This window comes from Mastigoproctus giganteus, chromosome 6 (assembly GCF_048544385.1).
Source record: "Mastigoproctus giganteus isolate SK-2022 chromosome 6, ASM4854438v1, whole genome shotgun sequence".
NCBI classification, from domain to species: Eukaryota; Metazoa; Arthropoda; class Arachnida; order Uropygi; family Thelyphonidae; genus Mastigoproctus; species Mastigoproctus giganteus.
In genome coordinates, this window is record NC_143580.1 from 58,235,627 (window position 1) to 58,263,202 (window position 27,576).

The following is a 27,576-nucleotide window of genomic DNA, read 5'->3' on the forward strand; positions in this document are numbered from 1 at the left end:
GATTTAGGATGTCATGAGGAGCTTCCAGGAGTACTTGCAGAAATGCATTGACGCTGATGGAGGTCATTTCCTAGATGTTATATTCAAGACATAGACATGGTTTTTTGGTGTATCAGTAATTGCAATTTGTGTAAATCTAACAGCCACAAATAAATTTTGTGTAGCCATGTATCAATTCTGATTATTGCCTTTTTATTTTGTACTATTTACTGAGACACCCTGTATATGATAAACTTATCAGAATCACAGGCAAGATCCTTAGATTATGGAACAGCTACATGACAAGAAGTCAGGGTTTCAATTGATGGTTATGCTTCCGAATGGATTAGGGATAGAAGCAGGATCCCCCAGGGAACAGTATTTGGACAGCTCATGTTACTGATTTTCTTAAATAACAATGATGAAAGTAGAGAAGGTATGAGGTCAAAACTATAGATGATGCAGATGAGGTGGAGATTAGAAGAGTGGTTAATGACCAGTGCGATGCAGTGCTGCTTCAGGATGACTAATACAAGTTTCATGGATGATCAATAAGGTTAGAACTACGTTTTAATGTTGCAAAATATAAGATTTTACACTTAGAAAATAACAAATCTAATTATGGATTTGTAAGGGGGCAATCTTGTATGACCAATGATGCAGTAACAAAGGAACTGAATGCAAAAAATAATTTTGACATCGTATACTTAGATTTCACAAAAGCTTTTCATACTGATGCACATAAAAAAACTGCTATATAAATTGGGTTGTTGTTATTTGGTTTTTAGGAGCATTAGCAACTAAGGCCATATTGCTCCGGCGATATGCGGTGGTCATTCCCTCACCTTTCGGCATCCTCCGTATTTGTTGGTCATGGGCCTGAACCCTGGTCTAATCAAGAAGCGTGTGCTTCGCACTGCTGCTCCTGCCCACCTGGCTATGAAGGCGCCATATAAATTGGAGCACAGTGACATTACGGGCAAGTTCCTGCTATGGATAAAGGGATGGCTGAGTTGGTGAATTCAGAGAATGGTTATTAATATAAATAACCCTCCCTTAATATTAATTAACATCTTTAACTAAATTTTATTTTCTGCTTATGCTTTGTCTATACCCTTTATTGGCATGTAATTTATATCAGAAACAGACATGATATTTCTGTTATAGCTTGCAGTTGCAACAGTTGACAGCACCTGAGGAAGATGACGGGATTGTGAGTTGTACGCCAATGTCCCTTCTTGATTATATGGCTATATTCTTTCTTGATTAAATTTTTATGTACTATATTAAATCTATCTTTTTTTTTCCTCTCTCCCTTTATTATTTTTTTATTATCATTTTTATTTTCTTTGAATTGCTGAGGTTTAGATTTTACTGCCTTCGATCGCATTTGCCTGCTTTCTTGCTTCCCCTTTTTTCTTTTTATATATTATACCATATATAATATATACAGGGTGTTTCAGTTAAACGTTTCAGAACTTCTAAGAGGGGTAGAGTACATCCTGACAACTCGAAATCATATAGCAATGTGGGGTCGGAAATGCTTTCCTGAAGCGGTGTTGTACACAGAAGCACCATAAAAAGAAAAGAGACCGTAAGTGAGAAATCGTTTTAATAATACATGAAAAGAAGCAAAAGGTACATGGATTAAAGTAAGTGTTCGAAGTTTCTTCCACGGGCTACAATGCACGCCTCACATCTCTGACGCATGGACATCCGAACATTCTGGAATACTCCAGGCGAATTTCGAATTTCTTCGGCAGCTACTGCGATTCTTGCAACCAGCTCCTCAGCATTGTCAACAGGGGTGTCATAAACTAGCGATTTCATATGACCCCAGAAATAAAAATCAAGACATGATAGGTCGGGTGACCGAGCAGGCCAACGCACGGGACCACCACGTCCGATCCACTGTTGACCAAATGTGACATCCAGGTAGTTACGAATATCTCCGCTATAATGGGCAGGGGCTCCATCGTGTTGGAACCACATTGTCTGTTGCGTCGATGCAGAAATCTGTTCATCTCTCAAAAGTTGTGGCAATACTTGCTGCAGAAAGATCAAGTAGATAGGTCCGGTTAGATGACACGGTAACAGGTAAGGTCCGATGAGGTGATCTCCCATAATATCGGCCCATACATTGACCGAAAATCGAATCTGTGCTGCACGACGTCGTATTGCATGCGGGTTCTCGACCGCCCAGATATGGTCGTTATGCGTGTTGAAAATTCCTTCCCTTGTGAAGGATGCCTCATCGGAAAACAACACTTCAGCAGGAAAAAGGGGATTTGTAGCACATTTTCCAAGGTACCACTGTGCGAAAGCAATACAAGGTTGAAGAAACTTCGAACACTTACTTTAATCCATGTACCTTTTGCTTCTTTTCATGTATTATTAAAACGGCTTCTCACTTACGGTCTCTTTTCTTTTTATGGTGCTTCTGTGTACAACACCGCTTCAGGAAAGCATTTCCGAACCCACATTGCTATATGATTTCGAGTTGTCAGGATGTACCCTACCCCTCTTAGAAGTTCTGAAACGTTTAACTGAAACACCCTGTATATATACACCATATGAGGTGTGGCAATAAAGTTTCAAAAATAATTTTGTTTCCGTCAAGGTGGCCACACTGCAAACCGTTACATCCTCCCGGTGTGTAGCCTGAATTCCTCCCCCCCACCTGCACGCAGAGGGTAACCGTCATCAGTCGTTTCAATCATTGTACACGTTGGTTCGTGTAAAGATGTGTTTCAGTTCTATGTTACATGAAAAATGGAATGCAATTTAGAGGCAAAAGTGGCAAATCATCAATGAATATTTATAAAAAGTTGACCAGAGTTTATGGAAATGATACCTTGTTGAAACCACGTGTTTTCAAATGGGCAAAACAGTTTTGAGAAGGACGTGAATCCATTGAAGATGCTGAGTGTTCAGGGCATCCTTCCAAGACTCGAGACTCGACATGATGAAAACATTGTTCGTGTTCATGATCTTGTTTGAAGCAATAGGCAGTTAACCACAAGAATGACTGCCAAAAAACTAATCATTAATCGGGAAAGTGTGTGCAAAGCTAGTACCAAAAAACCTCTCATGAGCAGAAAGAAAATAGGTTGTGACATTCTCAGGAGATGTTGGAAAGCATCGAAGATGTTCCAGATTTGCTTTCTTGCATGATTACAGGGGATGAAAGCTGGGTATTGCTTACGACTCCGAAACAAAAAGGCAAAGTCAACAATGGAAGGAAGCTTCTTTGCCAAGACTCAATAAAGCGAGAATGTCAAAGTCAAAAGTGAAAACCATGTTAATTTGCTTTCTTGATCGAAAAGGAATCATCCACAAAGTTTGTTCCACCTAATTAAACTTTCAGTCAACAATTTTACCTTCAAGTTTTGGAAAGGCTTCGCAAGCGAGTCAACCGGGTTCTACCTGAAATTGCTTCATCGTGGATTTTGCATCATGACAATGCTCCCGCACATTCCGCCACTGCAGTGAAAGAGTAACTTCAAAATTGATCACAACGTTGCAGTACCCTCCATATTCGCCTCATTTGTCTCCTTATGACTTCTTTTTATTTCCTCGACTAAAAGGAATCATGAAAGGAATGCATTTTCAGTCAGTTTCTGAAATTCAGAGTAATGTAATGCAGGTATTAAAACAGATACCAGAAAGTGAGTACCAGAAATGTTACGATCAATGGATCCTATGCTGGAATGTGTGTACAGTCTGAAAGGGACTACTTTGAAGGCAACGATGGCCTCACATCTGAATAATTTTCAAAATAATTTTTAAATGAATTATTCTTGAAACTTTATTGTCACACCTCATATATAAAAAAATACTATTGAAAAAATATATATCATTGATATATATAAAAAAAGAGGCAGGAAGGTCACAATCCCACTGTATAAGGAAATTATAAGACTGCACTCAAAGTACTGTGTTCATGTATGGAGTTATACCCAAGAAAAGACATCAAGCTTCTTGAAAGGGTCCAATACACTCAGTCAGATTGGCAAAGGATGTCCAAGTGAAGAAGGAGTCTGAATATGTGAGCTTGGTAACTAAGCACTTTGGAAGAGAACTAACTTACTACCTGTCAACTAATGAGGAGGCAATCTCTGTAACAGTCCCATCTTGGTCATATCACTCAACTGAAAACACATAGTGGTATACTTCTCATCTGGGGAAGTACTACCTACTCAAGATGCACAAATACAGAAACTCGTGAAGGGATTCACAATATGAGATGCTGTATAATGAGGCCTTTTATGCAAACTTTGTTTTTATTACAGCTACGTATATGATGCTACGCACTAACCATATATTAGTCATATTGTATAGCATTGGGTGTGTACAGTGCTAGATTAATAGTTTCAAGTATTTAATCTACAAAAATCACCATACCATTATAACATTAAATGCATTCTGAACAGATGGACTGGAATTACAATGCCACTGTTTACTTAAGCGGTAAACCCCTCTTACCAATATATGGTTTTCTGAGAATAAAGCAGGATTAAACAATATTAGACTAAAACAGACAAAGGAACATAAAATATCTAAATTTGCTGAATATGGTTACATGATTCTTGTCTCCCCCCCCCCCACCGTGCTAGCAAAATAGGAATTTTGCTAGCACAGATAAAGAGGTAAATTTCCCGCCATTGTGATACGATAGTTGTATGCCGTACTAGATGGCGTTAGTTGAACTTCGTTAGCAGTTAAATTGTACGTTTAAATAAATACATATAACGACTTAGATTACAAACGTAATATAATTAATTATATATAACATAATTAATAACTTAACATAATTAATTATAATTAATTAATAAAATCATGACTCAGACCAGAGCAGCAAAGCAAAAGGCTCAAGCTAATGGAAGCGCTGTGGCTCAGAGCAGAACTGAGGGGGGCAGTTGTCCTCTGACTCACAGCCTTATAAAATGCACTGTTTGCTTGATGTTTGCAGAGCAATCGGGTACGGGACATGATACTGCCAAGGGGGATATCCTTGTGTGTGCGCGATGCAAGGAGTGTATCGATATCAGGCAACAACTCGGCGTTCTTGTGGGCCTATATGAGAGCTTGAAGGACAGGGTGGATGCCCTCGAAGGAACTAAATTGAGGGGCCCATCAAGCTCTCAGCTGCCCACATCAACGCCAGAGCTTGCACTTGGGCATCGCGTGACACAGAGACAACCCCCAAGGCAGAATGCGCTGGTCCCGAAGGAACTAGTAGTTGTTGGTGACTCTATTGTCAGGGAAACGGGGAACATGCTTTGTAAAAAAGATAGGTGGAACAGGACCAGGGTATGTCTGCCAGGGGCAAAGGTTGATGACGTTGTAGAGTGAATATCATCTTTTAAGGGCACAAAAGGTGATATAGTTGTACACGTTGGCACTAATAATATTAAGAGTAGGAGACCGGCAGAATTACTTAACAAGTACAGGTCACTGTTGAACAAAAGCCGAGAATTAGGGTTGAATTTGAAAGTGTCTGCAATTCTGCCCAGACACGATAGGAGGGAGTATATGATGAGAGCCTTGTCGATCAATTCGGCCCTGGAAAGATTGTGCAAGGCTCAAGGGGTAGAATTTTTTTCAGCCTGGACTGTACTTGTTAACAGGAGAGATTGCTTCTACAGGGATGGGATACACTTAAATAGAAAGGGTGCAAGAATATTTGCTGATGCTATCGAGGCAGTGTTATGTGGGTCGGAAAACTGCTAGCTTGGGGGGAGACAAAGACCAATAGATTGACAGTAGCCACTGGCAGAGGTGAAAGAGATTCTTGCACTGCTTCTATTAGAATGAGCAGAAGCCTGAAAAACAAGATGCATGGTATTTCAGAGACTGCTGGGAGCCATTGCGGTACAAGTAAACACATGGGTTGTGTTAGGGTAGCTAAGAATAGAAACAGGTGCAGGTATACTTGCGTGTACACCAATGCTAGGAGTTTAGTAAATAAATTTGATGAATTTGAGGTATTGCTCAAAACATCAAAGGCAGATATTGTTGGGATATCAGAGACGTGGTGTCACACAGATATAGGGGATGCAGAACTGCAATTTGGGGAGTACAACGTCTACAGAAAGGATAGACATGATAGGAAGGGGGGAGGGGTTATGCTATTAGTTAAGAAACACATAAAAACCAAGGAAGTGAAGCCAGTCGACATTGCTGGACAGTGCAGTGTTGAGTCAGTTTGGTGTGACATAAGCATTGGGAGATCAAAATTGAGAGTAGGAGTGTGCTATAGGCCTAATGACTCTGATGAGTATAATAAGGAACTGTACAGGGAAATAGAGTGGGCCAGTAAATCAGAGAGTCTTATAATGGGAGATTTTAATTTCCCAGATATTGACTGGAATTTGGGGGCTGGTTACTCACACACTAGCAGGGCTTTTGTGGATTTATTGGATGATTGTTTTCTACATCAGCATGTTCGGGAGGCTACTAGAGGGAGTAATACTCTTGATTTGATTATCAGCAGTGATTCTTCATGCATTAAGAATCTGCAGATAAATGAACCACTAGGTGGCAGTGATCACAGTGTGCTGAAGTGGGAGTTACTGAAAGAGGTAACTACCATTAGGGGTAAAGGGAAGGGTTATTGCTTCCGTAAAGGCGACTACGATGGACTGAGACAGTATTTAAATTCTATACAGTGGGACCAACTGATGATGTTACCAACAGCAAATTCAAAATGGTAAGCATTCAAAGAACTTATCTTGGAAGCTACTAGGCTTTACATACCAACTAAGAAATATTGTTCAAGGTTTAGGCCTAAGTGGATGTCAGATGAACTAATGAGACATATGGCAGAGAAGAAAAATGCATGGGATACTTACACATTAACACATGACACAGAAGCCTATGATAGATACAAGTTGATATGCAACCAAGTTACAAAGGAGGTTAGGCAGGCGAAGGCAAATTACGAGAAATCCTTGGCAAGGGATGCAAAGAAAAACAGCAAAGAGTTCTTTACTTATGTAAACTCTAGAAGGAAGGGGATGAATCAGATTGGTCCACTTGATATTGATGGGTCAACTGTTGATGATCCTGCTCAGGTAGCTAACAAACTAAATGAATATTTTGCATCGACATTCGCACATGAGGAGTTATTCAGCAAGGGGAATGCCAGAGGTGTATTGAACTCTAGCAGTCAGCTACGGAATCTTGAAATAACTGGGAGTAAAGTGGAGGAGAAACTGTTGAAGATAAACACAAGAAAGGCACCCGGGGTGGATGGGATCTATCCAGTTATATTAAAGGAGGCAGCAAAGGAAGTAAGCAAACCCTTAGCCATAATTATGAGAGCTTCCTTGGACTCAGGGGAGGTACCCATAGACTGGAAATGTGCAAATGTGACCCCAATTCACAAAGGAGGATCAAAGGCTGACACAAGTAATTATAGACCTGTGAGCTTAACTTCTGTTCCAGGAAAATTAATGGAGGCACTGGTTAAAGAAGCACTGCAGGATCATTTAGACAAGACTTCAGTTATAGCTCAGACACAGCATGGTTTTGTTAAGGGGAAGTCTTGCCTGACCAACTTGATTGGATACTATGATGCAGTCACAAAAGAACTGGATGCAGGGAATAACTTTGATATTATATACTTGGATCTTAGAAAGGCTTTTGATACTGTTGCACATGGAACACTGCTACACAAATTGGAGCAGTGTGACATTGGAGGCAAATTGCTGCTATGGATAAAGGGGTGGTTGAGGGGGAGAAGACAGAGAGTGGTAATCAATGGACACTGCTCATCGTGGACTAATGTTATTAGTGGAGTCCCTCAGGGCTCAGTGTTGGGTCCATTATTGTTTTCTGTATTTATAAATGATATTGATGATGGTATATCAAGCTTAATGTCCAAGTTTGCAGATGATACAAAGGTTGGCAGGGTTGTCAAGGACACTACTGACACTATGCTGCTGCAACAGGATCTGGAAAGGTTGAGCAGATGGGCTGAGAGGTGGCAAATGAAGTTTAACATTGACAAATGTAAAGTACTACACATGGGAAACAGCAACCCCAGAGCAACGTATCAACTCTGTGGTACTACACTGACAGTGGTAGAGAATGAAAGGGACTTGGGGGTGATTGTGCAGGCAGATATGAAGTTCTCTGAGTAGTGCAGACGGGCTGCAAGAGTAGCTCATGGAGTATTGTCAATGATATACAGGAATTTTTCCAGCAGGGATAAGGAGGTGATTATTCCATTGTATAAGGCAATGGTCAGGCCACACCTAGAGTACTGTATACAGGTCTGGAGGCCTCATTTCAAGAAGGATGTGGAGCTGCTGGAACGAGTACAGAGAAGGGCAACAAGATTAGTGAATGGAACAAAGGGGTGCTCTTACGAAGAAAGGCTTAAGTTTTGCAAATTACAGTGTCTGGAGACTAGGCACCAGCGAGGTGATCTGATAGAGGTGTATAAAGCCTTGAATGGTTTAAACATGCTCAATGCTGATGGGATTCTTCCTCTAGCTCAGAAAAATCACCTGAGAGGGCATAAATTAAAATTGAGGAAAGACAGATGTAGGATAGACATGCGGAAATTTGCCTTTAGCCAGCGGGTGGTTGGTTGGTGGAACAGACTGCCATCCCTTGTGGTGGAGGTTGATAGCCTAAATAAGTTTAAGGCTCAGCTAGACAGGTATTTTGAACGAACAGAGGGGTGAATTGGAAGTGGGTTTTTTTTTTTTTTTTTTTGGCTGATGCTGCATAAGCTTGCTTTCTTGCATCAAATGCCTCTACTAATGCTAATGCTAATGCTAATGCTAATCCCCTTGTATAAGGCAATGGTCAGGCCCCACCTTGAGTACTGCATACAGGTCTGGAGGTCTCATTTTAGGAAAGATGTTGAGCTACTAGAACGAGTACAGAGAAGGGCAATGAGATTAGTGAGTGGAACAAAGGGTTGATACTACCAAGACAGGCTTAAGTCTGCAAATTGCAATGTCTGGAGACCAGGCACCTGCAAGGTGATCTGTTTGAGGTGTATAAAGCTTTGAGCAAGCTCAATGCTGATGGGATTCTTCCTCTTGCTCAGATTCTGCACCTGAGGGGGCATAAATTGAAATTGAGGAAAGAAGATTGTAGAATAGATGTGCGGAAATTTGCCTTGAACCAGCGGGTAGTTGATTACTGGAACAAACTTCCATCTGTCATTGTGGAGCTGACAGCTTAAATAAATTCAAGGCTAAACTTGATAAACTTTTAGAGTGAATGGATGGGTGAAACACGAAGGTTTTTTTAATATGCTTGCTTTCTTGCATCATATGCCTCTACTAATGCTAATGGTGTAAATATTGATTAAACTAAAGTACTGATTAATACATTAAAAAGTTACAAGATTTATTTCTTCATGTGATTCATACTTGGTGGCCAGCAGGCTGTGGGACACTTCCCCCCCCTTTGAAAGATAACAACTAATGTAGTTCATTTCAGACAGCCCTATTTATGCTTGTGCTTAGCATATACAGTACCTCACACACCCTTCTTTATCTCCATGTATTTGACCCAAAAGACAGGAAGTTGTGTATCATTGTTTATCATTTTCTTAAAGATAAAGAACAAGATGGACAGGGTAGGGTGTTGATTACTTAAATTCTAGGTGGGATGTTGAATTAATCTGGGCACATGCATAATATGGCAGCATTAAAAAAAAGTTTGGAAAGCACTGCTTTAACTTCACAATTGGTGATAATTAACTAATCAAAATGGTCTCATTTCTATTAAAAAAAAAAAAAAAAAAAAGTTTCCCTTTAAAAGGGTACATATTTGTTGATGAATTTTTAGTGCATCAGCAACTTAAGCTATATTACATAATGAGTTTATGCTTATAGGTAATTTATATGCTCACAATGGAAGGTAAACAAATTGCTATTTGGATGACTAGACCACAATCACTGACTGTCTGTAAAAGGGCAGCTAACAACACAACAGCAGTGGAGAATATTCTGCTACCCAGAAGGGCAGCAGATAGCTCTCCTGCTACTCTTCTGAGTCATCAGTTGGATTAGCTATTTGTACTATTAGAAGGTACTAGTAACAGCAATTTTTTTAATAAGTAACTAGGGGGCACAGCCCCTGCTCACTTTTCTCACCAACCCCCGCACATGCTTTTCTACATGATATGTAGAGGTATGACGGAGTAAGTCAAATCTTTTCTAAATAAAAGAGATACCTGTCGAAACACACTGATTTGATAACTAATCAGGAAATGACCCATGTAATTATTTACCTGTGCATTCGTAGTGTATGGCATTTGCATAGGTAACTCAGGAAAAGGTATGGTAAAAATTCAGATCTTGGGTACCATTCCATACTTCGACTAAAAGTCAGAAAGAAGGCAGTGATTGGCAGGTGCCACTCGCTGTTTAGCCCCACCCCTTTCTTCATAGGTTGACATGCCTAGGAGGAAAGGGTTAAATAATTAAATGCCTAGGGTGTTTATCCTCACACTTGCCACTGTTTTAAAATCGGGAACTCGTTTTCTGTTTTAGAAACAGCAGGATGGGGCATAAACACTACCCAAGCTAACTACTTTCCCCTCGATGACACAAAACAATCAGAAACAAAACGCATTCACAAATCACCCAATTAGAGAACTTGACTGTATAATTACTCCGTTCCATGACCACACCCACTGCGCCGAGACAAGTGGTACCAAATAATAGATTTTAGCCAAAGGCCTTTTGCTTCGGGTTCCATAATGCATGAGGAATATTGTTGCATCTGAAAGAGCAGGACTAAAATATTTAACCGAAATATTTACAAACTATACAAATATTTAAAATACAGTAAACCCTCGCTAATCCAGAGTAATTGGATGGAGAGGTCATCTGGATTAAGTGATAATCCGGATTAGTGAATCAAAAGATAGCCCTAAAAGACAAAAAAACTTAGAACACAAATAAATGAAAAATTTAAAGATATAGGTAATGTTGATGAAAATAAATAAAAAATATTATGGTAGAGCCTTTATTTAAAAACTATAAAACAACAATACATTTATCCATTGATAGATGGATAAATGTATTGGCTTTCGTCTTTTTATACATTTATCAGGTGGCACTGGCATCACACACCAAACAACTTGATCATTGCATTAGCATAGGCATATGTGCAAGAAAGCAAGCTTATATAGCATCAGCCAAAAAAAAAAAAAAAAAAAAACACCTTCCCCTTTCACCCATCTGGGTCACTCCAAATGTTTGTATACTTCAGCCTTAAATTTATTTAAGTCTAGCAACTTCCACAACAGATGGATGTGTGTTCCAGCAATCAACTACCTGCTGGCTAAAGGCAAACTTCCGCACATCTATTCTACAACTGTCTTTCCTCAATTTGAATCTATGCCCGTTCAGGTTCTTAATCTGAGCAAGCAGAAGTATCCCATCAGCACTGGGCCTGCTCAAACCATTCAAAGCCTTATACACCTCAATCAGATCACCTCACAGGTTCCTAGTCTCCAAATACTGCAACTTGCAGAACTTAGGCATCTCTTGATAAGAGCACCCCCTTTGTTCCTCTCACCAATCTTGTTGCACTTCTCTGTACTTGTTCAGCAACTCAACAGCCTTCCTAAAATGAGGCTTCCAGATCTGTATGCAGTACTCAAGATGTGGCCTGACCACTGCCTTATACAAGGGGATAATCATCTCCTTGTCTCTGTAGCAAAATTGCTATATATCATTGACAAAACTCCATGACCTGCTCTGGTAGCCTGTCTGCACTGTTCAGAGAACTCATATCTGACTGCACAATTACCCCTAGATCTTTTTCATTCTCCGTCTTCCTGAGTGTAGTAACACACAGTTGGTACATTTCTTTTGGGTTACTGCTACCCATATACAGTACTTTGCATTTGCCAATGTTAAACTTTAGTTGCCACTTCTCAGCCCATCTGCCTAACTTTTCTAGATCCTGTTGAAGTAGCATGGGACACTATCCTTACTGTCATTAACAACCTGTCAACCTTTGTATCATCTGCAAACTTGGATATTAAGCCTGATATACCTTCATTGATAAATACACCAAGTGCACACAGGCTGCCAGGGCAGGTCATGGGGTTTTGTCAATGATATATAGGAATTTTGCTAGCAGGGAAAAGGAGGTGATTGTCCCTCTGTATAAGGCAATGGTCAGGCCATGCCTTGAGTACTGCATACAGGTCTGGAGGATGTAGATTTACTTGAGCATGTACAGAAAAGGGCAACAAGATTGGTGAGGGGAATGAAGGGATCCTCTTACCAAGGGAGGCTTAAGTTCTGCAAATTGCAGTGGCTGGAAACTAGGCGCCTGTGCGGTGATCTGATTGAGGTGTATAAGGCCTTGAATTAGGTTGAGCAAGCTGAATTCTGATGGGATCCTTCCACTTGTTCAGATTACGAATCTAAGGATGCATAAATTCAAATTAAGAAAGGACAGGTGTAGAATAGATGTGCAGAAATTTGCCTTTAGCCAGCGGGTGGTTAATTGCTGGAACAAACTTCCATCTGTCGTTGTGGAAGTTGATAGGTTGAATAAATTTAAGGAGGAACTGGACAGGCATTAGGAGGGAATGGTGTGATTTTTTTTTTTTTTTTGGCTGATGCTGCATAAGCTCATACACTTGCTTTCTTGCATCACATGCCACTACTACTACTACACAAAACAACAATGGGCCTAGCACCAAACCCTACATTAGTCCATGTAGAGCAGTGTCCATTTATTACCTTTCTGCCATCTCCCACTCAACCATCCCTTTATCCATTGCAGCAACTTACCCTTAATGCCATACTGCTCCAATTTGTAAAGCAGTCTTACATGTGCAACAGTATCGAAAGATTTTCTGAAATCCAAGTATATGATATCAAAATTATTTTTTGCATCCAGTCTCATTTTTAAAATTATTTTTCATATCCAGCTGCTATGAACACTACTTAAATGCAGGCCTTCCAGCAACACCTCTTTTGGCTTTTTTAATGTCTGTCTATTTGATACACTGCTTTTATCGCTCTCCACATTGAATTTTAAAGGAAACGTCTTTATAGATTCTTTTTGTTTTTTAATATCTGGCACAGCGTGTTGGCCAATACCAAATTCTTCAGAAATTTTTTTTATTTCCAGGAACACCATTTTCAAGTTGCTCTATCACTTTGAGCTTGTTAATGATAGTTAAAAAGGAAAATGTTTTCTTTTTATTCCACTTTTTAATTCTTCAGAACCCATAATTATATAAAATATGTTAACTATAATACGTATAAAGTATGCAAATGAAGCAATATAAGCAATAACATCCGTCCAACTCAGAGTCAACAACGATACTGAACAACATGCAAGACAATATAATGTATGTTCCGTCTCTCTGTGCGCAGTAAGAGTTACTCATCTACCTTCCTAAATCCCATGTCTTTCAAAGAACTCAACTGGGAACAGGATTTTTCATATTTTGATCCGGATTAACTGTAACTGGATTAGCAAAGGTTTACTGTATTTACAAAATACTAAACTATTTATAAATATACAATATTCATTAATATACAAAAAATGTTACAATGGAACATCAAATGTTAGACAGTGAAGCATATGTACGAGGTTGGTGAACGTTATGGAGGCAGATGTCAATAATTAATTGCATTTGTAGTGACGTAACTGCCTTGCCCTCTTCTCCCATTGGCTTGAATAAATATCACTAGAAGGAAAACTTTTTAATGTAGAGAGAGATAAAACCATAAATTGCAATCCATTCGACATTAGTATCTGGATTTCCAGGCATCTGCTCTACTTAATTATCAGATATTTATCTCCCATCATTCTGAGAAGCTATATTTCAAGCAGTTTTCTGATCAAGTTTTTGTGGAAAATGCAAGCAGACAGTAGATAGTGACAAATACACAGAATAACAAATAAAAATTATTGAAATAACTGTAGCTAAAAGGTCACATCTCAAAATAAGAATAAATGTGTGCATATGGGCAAAGCCTCTGGGATAAAGTAACAGTAACACAAAATGTGTATGCTCACTTTTTAAAAAAGTACTGAAATTACTGCTGCTTTTGATGGCACTGTAATATTAGTTACAACAATAATAATATCACACAACAAGTTTTGTGCAAACTTACCATGGGCACCCCTTGATGAGATATCACCTAAATTTCCTTGCTGTTGTTGTTGCTGCTGTTGTAACATACTGCCGCTGATGGGGAGATCACTTAATCGACCAAGGAATCCTAATCTCATTTCAATATCAGTTGGATATGGCCGCCGCTGATCACCTATTAATAATAAATTATAAAAATAAACTCCTGAAATGATTTCAAGCTCCTACGTTAATTCTGCAAAATTACAGATGCATGCATTCACATGTTCTCTGCAATTTTTTAAACTTAACATTATTTTCCCTCAGCAATAATGAACAATTATACATTGAGTTAAACAGTGGCCTTTCATTAGCTTTAAAAATGATTTCAAGTTGCCTATTTTAATTCTGGGAAATTACAGATGCATGCATTCACACAAACAGCTTTTTTAAATTCAACATTATTTGCCCTTAGCAACAAGGAACAGTTATACAGGTGATCCCCCGCTTAACGCTGATAGTTCGTTCCGGAAAAACAGAGCGCTAAGTGAATCCGCGCTAAGCGAGCGCCGTATTCCCATAAGGTAACATATGTATTTGTGAGTTGCGGTCTATTCCATAGGATATTTTCTAATCAGTAATAAATGGTAGTGAAAATATGCACCAATGTCGATTAAAAATATTTAATATTCAAAATTTGTACATATAAAATATTCTACATTATATACACATATAATTATGAGGTAATTAACTAACGAAAATCATGAATTTATTAATTCGATGGCCCTGTGCTGTCGAGTTTTCGTATCTTTGGACTGAAAAATTTGTCGATTTTGGGTTGTGCTTTGGCCCTCTTCCTCTCATTGTACAACATCATGTAGGGATTCATTTCTTTCTTCAAATTTCTTATTACCTTGGCACTTCGTTCCATGTCAGGGTCGTTCTCCCGGAAATAATCACACATTTTTTCGAAGTGTTCAAAAGCTTCACTAAGTCCTTTTGCAGTCAGCGACTTCATCGGTTCTTCATCTATAGTATCTTGATCATCATCTCCCTCAATAGCAAGCTCTTGTTCTTTTATAATTTCCATTAGTTCTTCATTAGAGAGGCCATCCCTGTCGTTGTCGATCATCTCTTGTACGTTGTCTTCGTTAATTTCGTGTAATCCTGCTTCTTTTCCGAGCTCAACAATTTGTGTTTTAACATTTTCAACGGAATCATCAGGTTCCTGGGAATGCTTTATGCAATTTTTCCAAACTTTCCTCCACACTCCATTCATGGTTTTCTGAGTCACTTCATCCCAGGCACTTGAAATGTTGTAGATGGCGGTTTTAATGTTATAGGATTTCCAAAACTCCTTTAAGCTCGGTACATTTTCAGTGTTGATGGCTTTAATAGCTTGGGAAAAGGTGTTCCTTATGTAGTACACTTTAAATGTGGCAATTACTCCTTGGTCCATTGGTTGGATCAGAGACGTAGCGTTTGGAGGAATGTAAAAAACTTTTATGTGATTGTTCAAGTCTTCTAAGCTCTCTTTGCTTGGGTGTCCTGGCGCATTGTCCACGATTAGAATTGCTTTATAACCAATGTTATTTTTTGCACAATATTTTTCCACTGCAGGACAGAAGAATTCAGCATACCAATCAATGAAAAGCGGCCTGGTTACCCAAGCTTTTTTATTAGCCTTCCAGATTACAGGTAGGTTTGATTTAGCTAAACCTTTAAGAGCCCTTGGATTTTCGGAATGGTAAACTAAAAGGGGTTTTAATTTAAAATCCCCCGCAGCGTTAACCCCCAACAACAAAGTTAACCGATCCTTCGCCGCTTTGAAGCCTGGCATGTTTTTTTCTTCTTTCGATATGAAACTTCTTTTAGGCATTCGTTTCCAAAAAAGACCTGTTTCATCTGTGTTAAAAACTTGTTGAGCAGTATAACATCCCTCTTCAATAATTTTAACAAATTCTTTTTTGAAAGTTTCGGCTCCTTGTTGATCTGCACTTGCAGCTTCTCCCTGTATTGCTACGTTGTGCAGGTTATAGCGCTTTCTAAATCTATCAAACCAGCCCTTACTAGCGTTAAATGTTTCCACATTTTTTTCGGGGTGAGCTTCCTTTAAATCTTCATATAGGCTCTTCGCTTTTTCTTTAATAATAATTGAACTTAACGGAATTCTACGTTGAATGTTGTCTTCAATAAAATTATGTAGAAGTTTCTCCATTTCAATCATAATAGCCGGCCTAACCCTGGTCAATTTAGTTGCCTGCAGGGGAACAGCTGTTTTTCCAGCTGCTAAAATTGATTCTTTATTTTTTATGATTGTTCTTACAGTTGAACCTACCAGTCCTAAATTATTGCACACATCCATTTGTCTTTGACCAGAATCAATTCTCTTCAAAACGTCTAATTTAATTTTCAAACTCAATGTTTTTCTTACCTTTCCAATCTTTGCACCGCGTCCAGATATTGTTGCTTTTTCATTCTTATCTGCCATAACTCTCTGCAAATGTAACTGCGTTGCACTGATTGTGATACGATGTTCGAGTACAGTAAACTGTCTGTATGTCTAACATTGTATGCACTGAATGATATCTAGAATTCCTCTGGCAAGTGAGCTGAAGACGGTGACAAATGTTTTATTTATCTGAAAAGTTCGATTTTACCGTTTAGTAAAATCAAATGGTTGTTTACTGCACGAAAAGTACTGTAATCAATTATGGTGTGAGTCATGGAGAATGTTTATGGAATTTCCAAAACAGTAAAACAAACAAATTTTATGTACTTCGGGTGACCAGAAGGTCAGAGGAGTTCAGAAGGCAAGACAATACTGTACAAGAAACAGCACCGCATTTAGCACTCATGGGATTGATTGTGTGAAAAACATTTCGCAAGTTATAGTTCCCACAGTAAAACAAAAGAAGAGATAGGGAGTAAATCTATTTTTAGTATCTTTCTATTACAGGTCAGAACAGAAAATGCAGACTTCGTAACAACATATGACACTGGATGGTAAATTTTTTCAGCTTGTGTACTAAAAAAGAATTTCTCCCTTGAAACTATCCACATCAAGAAAATAGAGCATATTGAAAGTTTCAATTTTGTACATAGAGTAGAAATTATAAAAATAATTACTGTAGTTAATTTCATGGTGGCTATTTTCTCCTTTTGCCAAAAAAAAAAAAAAAAAAAAAAAAAAAAAAAAGCTCAAAACAGACTGGACTGAAGATGGATTTGCCAAAAATTCAATCTGTATGCTAGTAAAATAGCGTTACAGTGAGTTTTGACAGCGTTATAGTTAGATACGGGTTATAATATAAGAACAGCGTTATAGCGAATCAGCGTAAAGCGAACCGCGTTATAACGGGGGCCTGCTGTACATTGCATTGTAAAGAGTGGTTTCCCTCTCTACCTTCAAAGGTTAGAGTTAAATATGAAATAAACTTCACCTGTACTGCAAAAACAATTTCCATGAAGTAAACAAACTGAATGATTAACAATTCCTAGAATTTAGTCTCTCTCATCCTTCTCTGAAAGCCAAAAATCAAGGGGAAAGATATAAGTAATATAAGCGGAAGAACTATAGATATTAGAAAATGAAATGAATGGCACTTCATAGGAATAATCATAGTATAAAGACCAGAATAAAAGAGCATTAACACCCAAATGATCATATGTAATCCACTCAGTGTAACAGAGGCCATGAACCCATCAGAGTTGAACTTCAAAAATAATGTTCCCACGTTAGCCATTAATCAATTATTAAAAACCTGAAGTTTTTTTAACTTCCTAAATATAGTCAAACTTTTACTGCAATAGTTTCTGAATTTTTTTTTTTTTAAAGGTTTTGTAAAGAAATTGCATACAAGAACATGTCAAGTGACCCACCACCATCTTTGCAATTATTTTTCTTTTGCTTGAAGACTAGAATGGTAACAGACAAGCACTGTTTTCACTCTCCCACTAATTCAATAAACATCTACCATCTTATTGTAGTTGTTTTTGAAAGATTTATTATAGTTTTTATAGAGCAAAGGCGATAACCCAAAGCTAATATTCTCTCCCAATGGCTGCTACACTGCGGGAAGTAAGATATGCAGTTTCAAATTTTGTGCACTGTGAAGTGTACTAACCAAATATGAAACAAATTTTGAAATAAACCTAAAAATGGAAGTAACTAACATTATTATATACATGTGTGTTTTTTTAAAATATTTATAAGCATAATAAGAATAATTATAGAACATGTGCATATTTGAAATATCGCAAGCTTAATGGTCTTTTATATTGGAAAATGGAGGAAACTAACAGGTTGATGTTTCTATTTTATGTTGAAAATGTTTTTTCCCCTATTTCAACAGAATTAACTTTTTTTTTTGTTTTTTTGAAAATAAAACATTTTAACACTTTTACTACAATAATAATATAATAAATTAAGAAAAGATGAAATATTGGCATTGTTTAAGCAAATTCAAGAAAACTCAAAACATTTTCCAAATATTAAAAAAAAAAAAAAAAATGCTAGAGTTAAATGTAAAAAAAAAAAAAAAAAAATATCTACCAGAGTGAAATAAATTTTGAAACGAAAGTAACTATCATATACAGAAGATAGGCCCTGCTTTACAATGTTTCAATTTACGCTGTTTCACATTAATGCCATTTTAAAACAATAATGAAAAAATAAATAATATATATAAAGAAAATTTTAAAGCACAAGCGTGAACGCAACACAGGAAGTGGGTACCTAGACAGTGCTAGTGTCAACATCAGTTGTTTCTCCTCATCCGCCAGTGTGTACATGTTGAGCCATGCCTTAAATTTTGACAATTACCTGTGTTCATTAGTGCCTTATTATTTTATATAAATTGTGCAACTATGTCTTCTAAACATAGTGGTGAATCTGTGCCTGCACATGTTAAAAAAAGCCACAAATCCCTAATGATTTAAGTGAAAATGAATATTATTTGTCATATGGAATCTGGTGATCGGCATTTGGAGGTGTGCAAGACCTTAAATTTAGCACCTTCTACTGTTACGACCATTATGAATAATACTGAGAAGATCAAGCAGTCACATACAGGAATTGTTAACGTAAACATTTCTAGAACAACTTATTCAAGGAGTGAAACAATGGAGAAGTTATTAGTGCTGTGGATAGACGATATGAACCAAAATAACATTCCTCTAACACAGGCAGTGGTTATGGACAAGGCTAGGAGGTTCTTCGATAAAATTAATGAGGAATTTGGAGGGACTGAATGATTTTCGGTTATCAGGGGCTGGTTCAAAAACCGGACCAGAATTCACAATGTACAATTACCGGTGAGGTGTCTAGTGCCAACACTGCAGGTGCTGAGGAATATTCTCCCATATTCCAAAAGTTAATGGATGAAGACTGCTACACCACAGACTTGGTCTTTAATGTTGATGAAACGGGGCTGTACTGCAGGAAGATGTCTGGTAGGCAGTACATAATCTGTGAAGGGAGAGGAGGTCTGCCCAGGTTATAAGGCTGGAAAAGATCGGCTTACATTACTTCTGGGTGGTAATGCATCAGTTAAAGCTGACGTTGGTGTACCATTCAGAGAATGCGTGTTATGAAGGGCATTGTGAAGACTTGACTTCCTGTTTTCTGGCATTCTAATAAGAAGGCATGGGTGATCCAGACCCTTTTTAGTGAATGTTACCTTTTTAGTACACTTCATACTTTTGTCCAGAGGTGGCCCAATTTTGTGCAGCAACGATTTGCCCAAAAATGTTGTTTTAGTCCTCAACAATGCTCCAGGACATCCAGCCAACCTTGAAAATATCCTTAACGATGTTCTGAATGTGAAGGCCGTTTATTTGCCACCCAACAGCACCTCACTGTTGCAGCCAATGGATCAGGATGTTACTGCCACCTTTAAGGCATACTATTTACATACAACCTTCAAAGGGGTTGTCAAGGCTGTGCAGGCATCTAGCTAAGTGACTGTGAAGGACTACTGGAGGGCCTACAACATCCTTAAGGCCATAAGTAACATTGCTGCAGCCTGGAAAGAAGTGTCGCAATCATGCATGAATGCCATCTGGAGGAAATTGTGTGTGTGTGTATGTGTGTGTGTTTATTTGCGCATTAGCTGCTATGGCTATAGTGCGCCTATTTGTAGTTATATCAGAAAATAATTAAGAACGTAGGAATAGGAATATATAGGAATTTTTCTAGCAGGGATAAGGAGGTGATTATTCCCTTGTATAAGGCAATGGCCTTGTATAAGGCAAACTGAATCCAGCAAAACAACACCTAGAGTACTGTATACAGGTCTGGAGGCCTCATTTCAAGAAGGATGTAGGGATGCTGGAACGAGTACAGAGAAGAGCAACAAGATTAGTGAATGGAACAAAGGGGTCCTCTTACGAAGAAAGGCTTAAGTTTTGCAAATTACAGTGTCTGGAGACTAGGCACCAGCGAGGCGATCTGATTGAGGTGTATAAAGCCTTGAATGGTTTGAGCATGCTCAATGCTGATGGGATTCTTCCTCTTGCTCAGAAAAATCACCTGAGAGGGCATAAATTCAAATTGAGGAAAGACAGATGTAGGATAGACGTGAGGAAATTTGCCTTTAGCCAGCTGGTGGTTGGTTGGTGGAACAGACTTCCATCCCTTGTCGTGGAAGTTGATAGCCTAAATAAGTTTAAGGCTCAGCTGGACAGGTATTTCGAACGAACAGGGGGGTGAAGTGGTTAATTTTTATTTATTTATTTATTTTTATTTTATTTTATTTATTTTATTTTTTTTTTGGCTCATGCTGCATAAGCTTTCTTTCTTGCATCAAATGCCTCTACTAATGCTAATGCTAACGTAGCAGTTCAAATTCATTTCAGTTCTGAAACCTATTCATAAAAGATTATACACTCCAATTTGTTTCAAAAAGCAAAGAAGTTCCTTAATATTTGCCTCCTCTCCTATGATATGATGTAGTGTCAATGGTTCTTGAAGATTAGCCAGATTTTGAAGTGCTAAAGTATAATGTGGTTGATAGTGCGGACAGTCAATCAAAATATGTTTGACTGTTAGATGTTCAGAGCAGTGTGAACACTGAGGAGGATCATTGCCTGTGAGCAAATGGAGGTGAGTCAGATGGGTATGCCCTATTCTTATCCGTGCGAGTACCACTTCTTCTCGCCGAACTGTCTGAGTGCATGAGTGCCATAATTTTGGGTCCTGTTTCAATTGGAAAAGTTTGTTATTTGTTTCTTTATGCCATAGCTCTGTCCACTGTGCATGGTATGCTGTTTGAATTATGATATTATAATCAGAAGCTGGAATGAAGACAGATGTTAAGTCTAAGGTTGATGGATTTTTAGCAGATATATCAGCCAGTTCATTTCCTTCTATGCCTGAATCCAGCAAAACTTCACTAGTTGTTAACGGTGATCAATTGGTAATAGCAAACTACTGATTTTCATTAAAATATGGCGATTCTTTTGAGAGGAATTCTGCATTGCTCTAACTGAGCTGAGAGAGTCAGTGTAAACTATATATTTTGCAGATGGGTGTAGAGTCAAATTTTCTAGAGCTAATTGTATTGCATACAGTTCTGCTGAAAAGTTGCTATACTCAGGTGGAAGAGAAGCTGATATGATAGCCGAGGGAAACACTGCTGCTGCTCCAACAATTGAAAGAGATTTGGAACCATCCGTATATACCAGAGAAGTCAGTACAGCTTTAAATATGGCTAGCATGGAGTTGTTGCACATTCAGTGTCAGTAGGCGATTCTTTCCCCATTGTAGAAAATAAGTATCACAAGTCAGTCGAGGAAAGGGGGTCCATGGAGGATGAGAGTAATTCTTTATCTGTTGCCTATTGTGGAGAGGAACATTCCAGTTCTGTGATATTTCAAGGAGCCGTAGGCCAGCTGGTCAGATTTTACTTGGTTTATTTCTATAGAGATTAACTAGTGGTTGATTAAAAAGGTATGGCTGAATAGGATGCAAAGAGCAAGTCTGTATTTTGGCTGCATATTTAAGTAACAGCATTTTTCTGCGGAGATGCAGAGGGGGTCTCATGAGCTTCAATGTATAGACTATGAGTTGGAGATGTAATATACGCACCAATTGCAATCCACAGTGCATTATGTTGAATAGGATCCAGCCAGCGTAGTACACTCCTTCGGGCAGAATCATAAACTAGAGCACCATAATCTAAACGGGATCTGATCAATGCTCTATATAAGAGCAGCAAAGTTGTACGGTCTGCTTCCCAAGAATGGGCAGATAAAGCTCTTAGCATGTTGATCTTTTTGAGACAGGTAGTAGGTAATAATTTAACATGCTCAAAGAAGTTCAGCTTAGTGTCCAGATTAGTCCCAAGAATCTGATATTGCTGGCAATCGGAATGGCGAAATTTGATATCCGAAGTTCAGGATCCGTTTGCAGTTTGCGTTGATTGCAAAAGTGGATCGCAACTGTTTTCTGTTGGGAAAGACGATATCCATTGAGCTCAGCCCACTCTTGTACTTTATTGAGAGACATCTGCAATTGCCTTTCGATAGATCTCATATTCTGTGAATGGCAAGAAAGAGAGAAATCGTCAGCATAAAGGTGCGCCTCTACAATATTTGTGAGTTCTTTTGTGATAGAATCAATTTTGAGGGCAAACAGGGTTGCACTCAAAACTGACCCTTGTGGTACTCCTTGCAAGAATGTAGTAGAAAGAGAATTCTGATATCGGACCTGGAAAGATCTGCTCTTGAAGAAGTTCCTAATAAATATAGGCAGGTTGCCACGGAGATCATGATTATGGAGGTCACGGAGAATTCCATAACGCCAGGTAGTATCGAATGCCTTCTCTATATTTATGGAGACCATAACTAGGTGTTCATTTTTAACAAAGGCATTGCAAATTTCGGATTCAGCCTTGATCATCAGATCAAAGGAGAACCTGTTTTGGCGAAAGCCATGCTGACTATTACTTAGTAGATGTTCGCTTTCAATGATCCAAGTGAGTCGACTGTGGATCATTTTTTCAAGAATTTTACTGAGGCAACTGGATAGAGATATTGGTCTGTAACTATTAGGATTGGAGGGGTCTTTTCCAGGTTTCAAAAAGGCCAGAACTGTAGCATGGTGCCAAGAAGTGGGATAAACATTTCCCAGGAAGATTCAGTTAAAGAAGGCTAGCAGCATTTGTAAGTTTTTCTCATCAAGGTGCTATAACATAACATAATATGGCGCCTCCGTAGCCAGGTGGGCAGGAGCGGCAGTGCGTAGCACACGCTTCTTGATTAGACCGGGGTTCAAGCCCGTGCCCACCAAATACGGAGGATGTGGAAAGGTCAGGGAATGACCACCGCATATTTCCGGAGCAATATGGCCTTAGTTGCTAATGCTCCTAAAAAACCAAATAACAACATAACATAATATATCCCATCTGGCCCAGCGGCACTGTTGCGTGTTGTTCTGATGGCTTGCATTAAGTTCACAGTATTGGAGCGGCTGGTTATATGGAAGTAGCAGTGAAATTCGAAAGTTGATGTGTCTGTGTTCTGTGGTGGTCTTAGTTTTCTGAAATTCCGGAGTGTAGGTGGAAGCAGCTGAGACGTGAGCAAAAGTTTTGCCTAAGGCATTTGCTATATCCAGAGGAGCAGAGACGCCTAGACTATTGCAGGAAAGAATTGGGGAAGGAACAGTTGGAAACTTCCTGGAAAGCTGCCTAATCTTCTTCCATATTAATCGTGGGTTCGTGTTTCTATTGACAGTCGATGCAAACCGAGTCCAAGCATCTTTCTTGGTTTGTCTTTGAATGAGATGAGCTTTTGCCTTTAGTTTCTTGTAGTTAATAAGATTAACTGTAGTTGGAGTTCGACGAAATAAATTCCATGCTTTGTTTTGTTCTTTCTTCACTTTTGTGCATTCCTCATTCCACGAACAGTTGAAATGGCATTGAGTCTTGGAATTTGATATTGGAATTGAGCTTTTAGCTGCAAATAAAAGGCAGGAAGTGATATAATCGGTAACTTCATCTATGGGATGTAGTTGTATAATTTTTTTGTCCAGTGTGATTGCTGACTGAAATTTGTCCCAATTAGGTTTAGAGAATTTCCATTTCCTGCAGGGTTCATCTAATGGTGGTTATGTAGTCATCAGATTACAAACAATTGGAAAATGATCGCTGCCCATGGGATTATCCAGAGCAGACCATTGCATGACTGAAAACAGTATCGGGGAGCAAATCGATAGGTCAATGGCAGAAGTCTGTCCATTAGGTAACTGTATATGGGTGTGCGAGCCACTGTTAAGAAGAGTGAGGTTTTGTTTTTCCAGTAAAGTTTCAATCAGTCAGCCGCGTCTGTCTAATTTAGATGATCCCCATAAAGGGTGATGGCCATTGAAATCCCCTAGCAGGCAGATAGGGGAGCGTAGCTGTAATAAAAGTTCTTTAAGATCATTATAAGAGTAAGTATGATGAGACTAGAGTTAAAGCAGTCTGAGTAATCAGACGCACAGCGACAGCTTTGATTTGGGTTTGGAGAGTGATTTGCCTAGCTGGAATCCTCTGCTAATTAAAATAGCTACACCACCATGAGCAGAATCGGATGTATTCTGATCTCGTCTATAGACTGAGTAGTTTTTTATGGAAATGGAAATTTGAGCAGTTAAATAGGTTTCTTGCAGGCAGAAACCAACTGGAGAGTAGCAGTTAATTAAGTAATGAATGTCATCAATGTTGCCACGAAAGCCTCTGCAATTCCATTGCAAGATGTTAGACATTACTTGAATTTAGAAGAAGAAGCTGTAACTGACGTGCTGTCTTATGGCATTCTGGCTTTGGTTTGTCTCTTTTTGGAAATGTAGGGCGACCTGTGTCCATATCTTCTTCTACAAATATTTCCAGAATCGGATCTTCCTGTTTGGATGAATACTCTGGATGCATCGATGTGTCCTGAATAATCTTTTTTGAAGATGAACTAGGATTATTTGAAGTAGTAGCAATCACTGGTGAAGGAGGAGATTTTACTGTAATCTTAAGAGGCGTATTACTTCCTTGGTCTGAGTGCTTCAGGGTATTGGACTCTTGCTAAGAGAGGACAGCTCAAGCCTAGTCGGAGATTGAGTTATGTGGAATGGTACATCAGTTTGCGTGGCTATTGTCTGATTTTTTTTGCGATACTGGCATAGATACGGTTATGTATACTGGGTGCAATTAATTTTCTTGCTTCCTGATAACTAACTTTATTTTCAACTTTATATTTCACAATTTGTTTCTCTGTTTTCCATCTCTCACATGTCTTAGAGTAGGCCGGATGGTTGCCTTTGCAGTTGGGACAGATAATTTCTTTCACCGAACAATCACTTTGAATGTGATCGGAGGATCCACAGTTGGGACAAACTGGGTTGCTTCTGCATGTTGTTTGAGAGTGGCCATACTCTTGGCATTTATAACATCTCAACGGATTGGGTATGAAAGGACGAGTGCGGCAAAGAAGATATCCTGCTTTTACTGATGAGGGCAGATTTGGACTGTTAAAGGTGAGAATGATATTTCTGGTAGGTATGAGTATATTGTCTCTTTTGACCATAATTCTTTTTACAGCAATTGCATTTTGTTCCTTAAGCTCTTCTTTAATTTCTTCCTCCGTCACATTCATCAGGTCCCAACTAGATATTACATCCTTTGATGTATTTAGGGTTGCATGTGGAGTTACGTTAACTGAAATACCAGAAAAATTTTTAGTAGTTTTTCAGAATGCCTGTGGTTTAGAGTTTCAACAAGTAAGTCCCCTGATTGCAGTCTCTTAACCGTCTTGGGAGATCCTGCAATACTTTCCAGATGTTTTTGGATTAGAAAAGGGGATAGCTTACTGAGAGGCTAGGTGCCTCCGTAGCCGGGTGGGAAGGAGTAGCACACGCTTCTTGATTAGACCAGGGTTCGAGTCACCACCAAATACGGAGGATGCGGAAAGGTCAGGGAATGACCACCGCCTATCCCGGAGCAATATGGACTTAGTTGCTAATGCTCCTAAAAACCAAATAACAACCAAAGCAAACAACTGAGAGGCTGTTCTGATAGTGAGTGCATTATTAAAAATGCTGGTAAGTCTGTCACCGAGGGATTGGTTTTCAACCTCTTTGTTTGTGACGAATCATGTTCATGTTCGATATCTGGCTGACAGCTTGTTGACTCTATAGATGGAAACATTTTTTTTCCATGTTGGCTCCTCTTAGCCCCTGACAGATGAACTTTTCTGCCAAGGTTACTGGCCCCGCCATGGGGAGGCAGGAGCAGTGCCTGATGTGACCAAGCGAAGTTAGTAGGGGTTAGTCTATTAAATATGAAAAAAGAAAGGTTACTTTCCTTTCTTGCTCTCGATCAGTACTTTTGAAAAAAGAGCTGCTATTAAATAAAAGGATTTATTAAGGAGAAGAACGTAAAAGAGAACTAGAATTCACCTTTTGAGAATCACAGTGAAAGCACAGAGAAATCGCTCAGTCACAATCGTTTGGCACCCAGGGCCTGGAGGAAATTGTGCCTGATGCAGTGTCATACTTTGAGTTTGAGCCAGTTTCAGCAGTAGCTAAAGATGTCACTCGACTCAGATGGCTGAGGATGTTGGCCTTGACAAGGTTGACATTTATGTCAGCGAGTTGTTGCAAAGCCATGTTGAGCCTCTTACAAAGGAGGACTTAGAGGAGCTGGCTGCACAACTGACTAAACAGAATTCTGAGGAGGAAGAAGAAGAGCAGGAGATTGTGCCAATTATGATCCTCACCACAAAAAAACTTCAAATCAGCTTTGATAAAAATAAACAGGCTGTGAGCTCTATGTGATAATTACCCAGAAAGGGAACACAGCTCTTCCATCCAAAGAGCCGTTACTAACATGCTGAAGCACTACCATAATTAGAACAGAGAAAGACTCAACAGACGTCATTGCTGCAGTTCTTTTCTAAGGCCAAAGAATCTGCGGAACTGGCTGACCCTCCATCAGGCCCATCCTATTAAAGCCGCCTCATTACGCCACTGTCAAAGAACATCAATAAGGGGGGGGGGACAGACGGTTGTATTACTACATACTCCAAAGATGGCTCTACAGCAGCTGTTCCAAACCGGTGGTTTGTGAATCCCTGGGGGTTTACATTAAAAATTCTGTAATGGCGTCTGCTTAGATTTACATAGGTATATTATTGTAAACTACAAAATATAACTAATAATAAACAAAGTAAAATAAAATTAAATAAACAGTAAAGCGCTGCCAATGTATATCATGTTAAATAAATATCTAAAACTATTTCTTGACTAAATGTCCAAGAGTACGAAAAAAGGTTGTTTATGCATGGGTGCTGCACTTATATCATTTCTGCTACCCAGGTAGTATACATCCATCGTTTGATTATATCTCATATTGTGAATACCTTCGCAATGAGTTGCTGAGGTATTGCACTGCTTTGAATAAGTAATGCTTCACCAGTGGAGAAGACTAACGTTACTTATTCTCAGTGGATACCACCACCCAGACAGGACCGTTTTGAAGCTTGTT

At 38.9% G+C, this 27,576-nt stretch overlaps 1 protein-coding gene across 2 annotated transcripts in view; it reads right to left on the minus strand.

Moving 5' to 3' along the window:
* The window catches only part of LOC150084317 (mediator of RNA polymerase II transcription subunit 4-like), a 65,110-nt gene that overhangs the window by 4,413 nt on the left and 33,121 nt on the right, over positions 1 to 27,576 (minus strand). The window contains exon 5 of one of the 2 annotated variants that reach the window (XM_090375164.1): positions 14,082 to 14,258. In XM_090375164.1, the coding sequence (XP_090231290.1) occupies positions 14,082 to 14,258 (177 nt within the window). The remainder of the gene's footprint in view (positions 1 to 14,081; positions 14,259 to 27,576) is intronic. The other variant, XM_090375163.1, reaches the window with a different exon arrangement.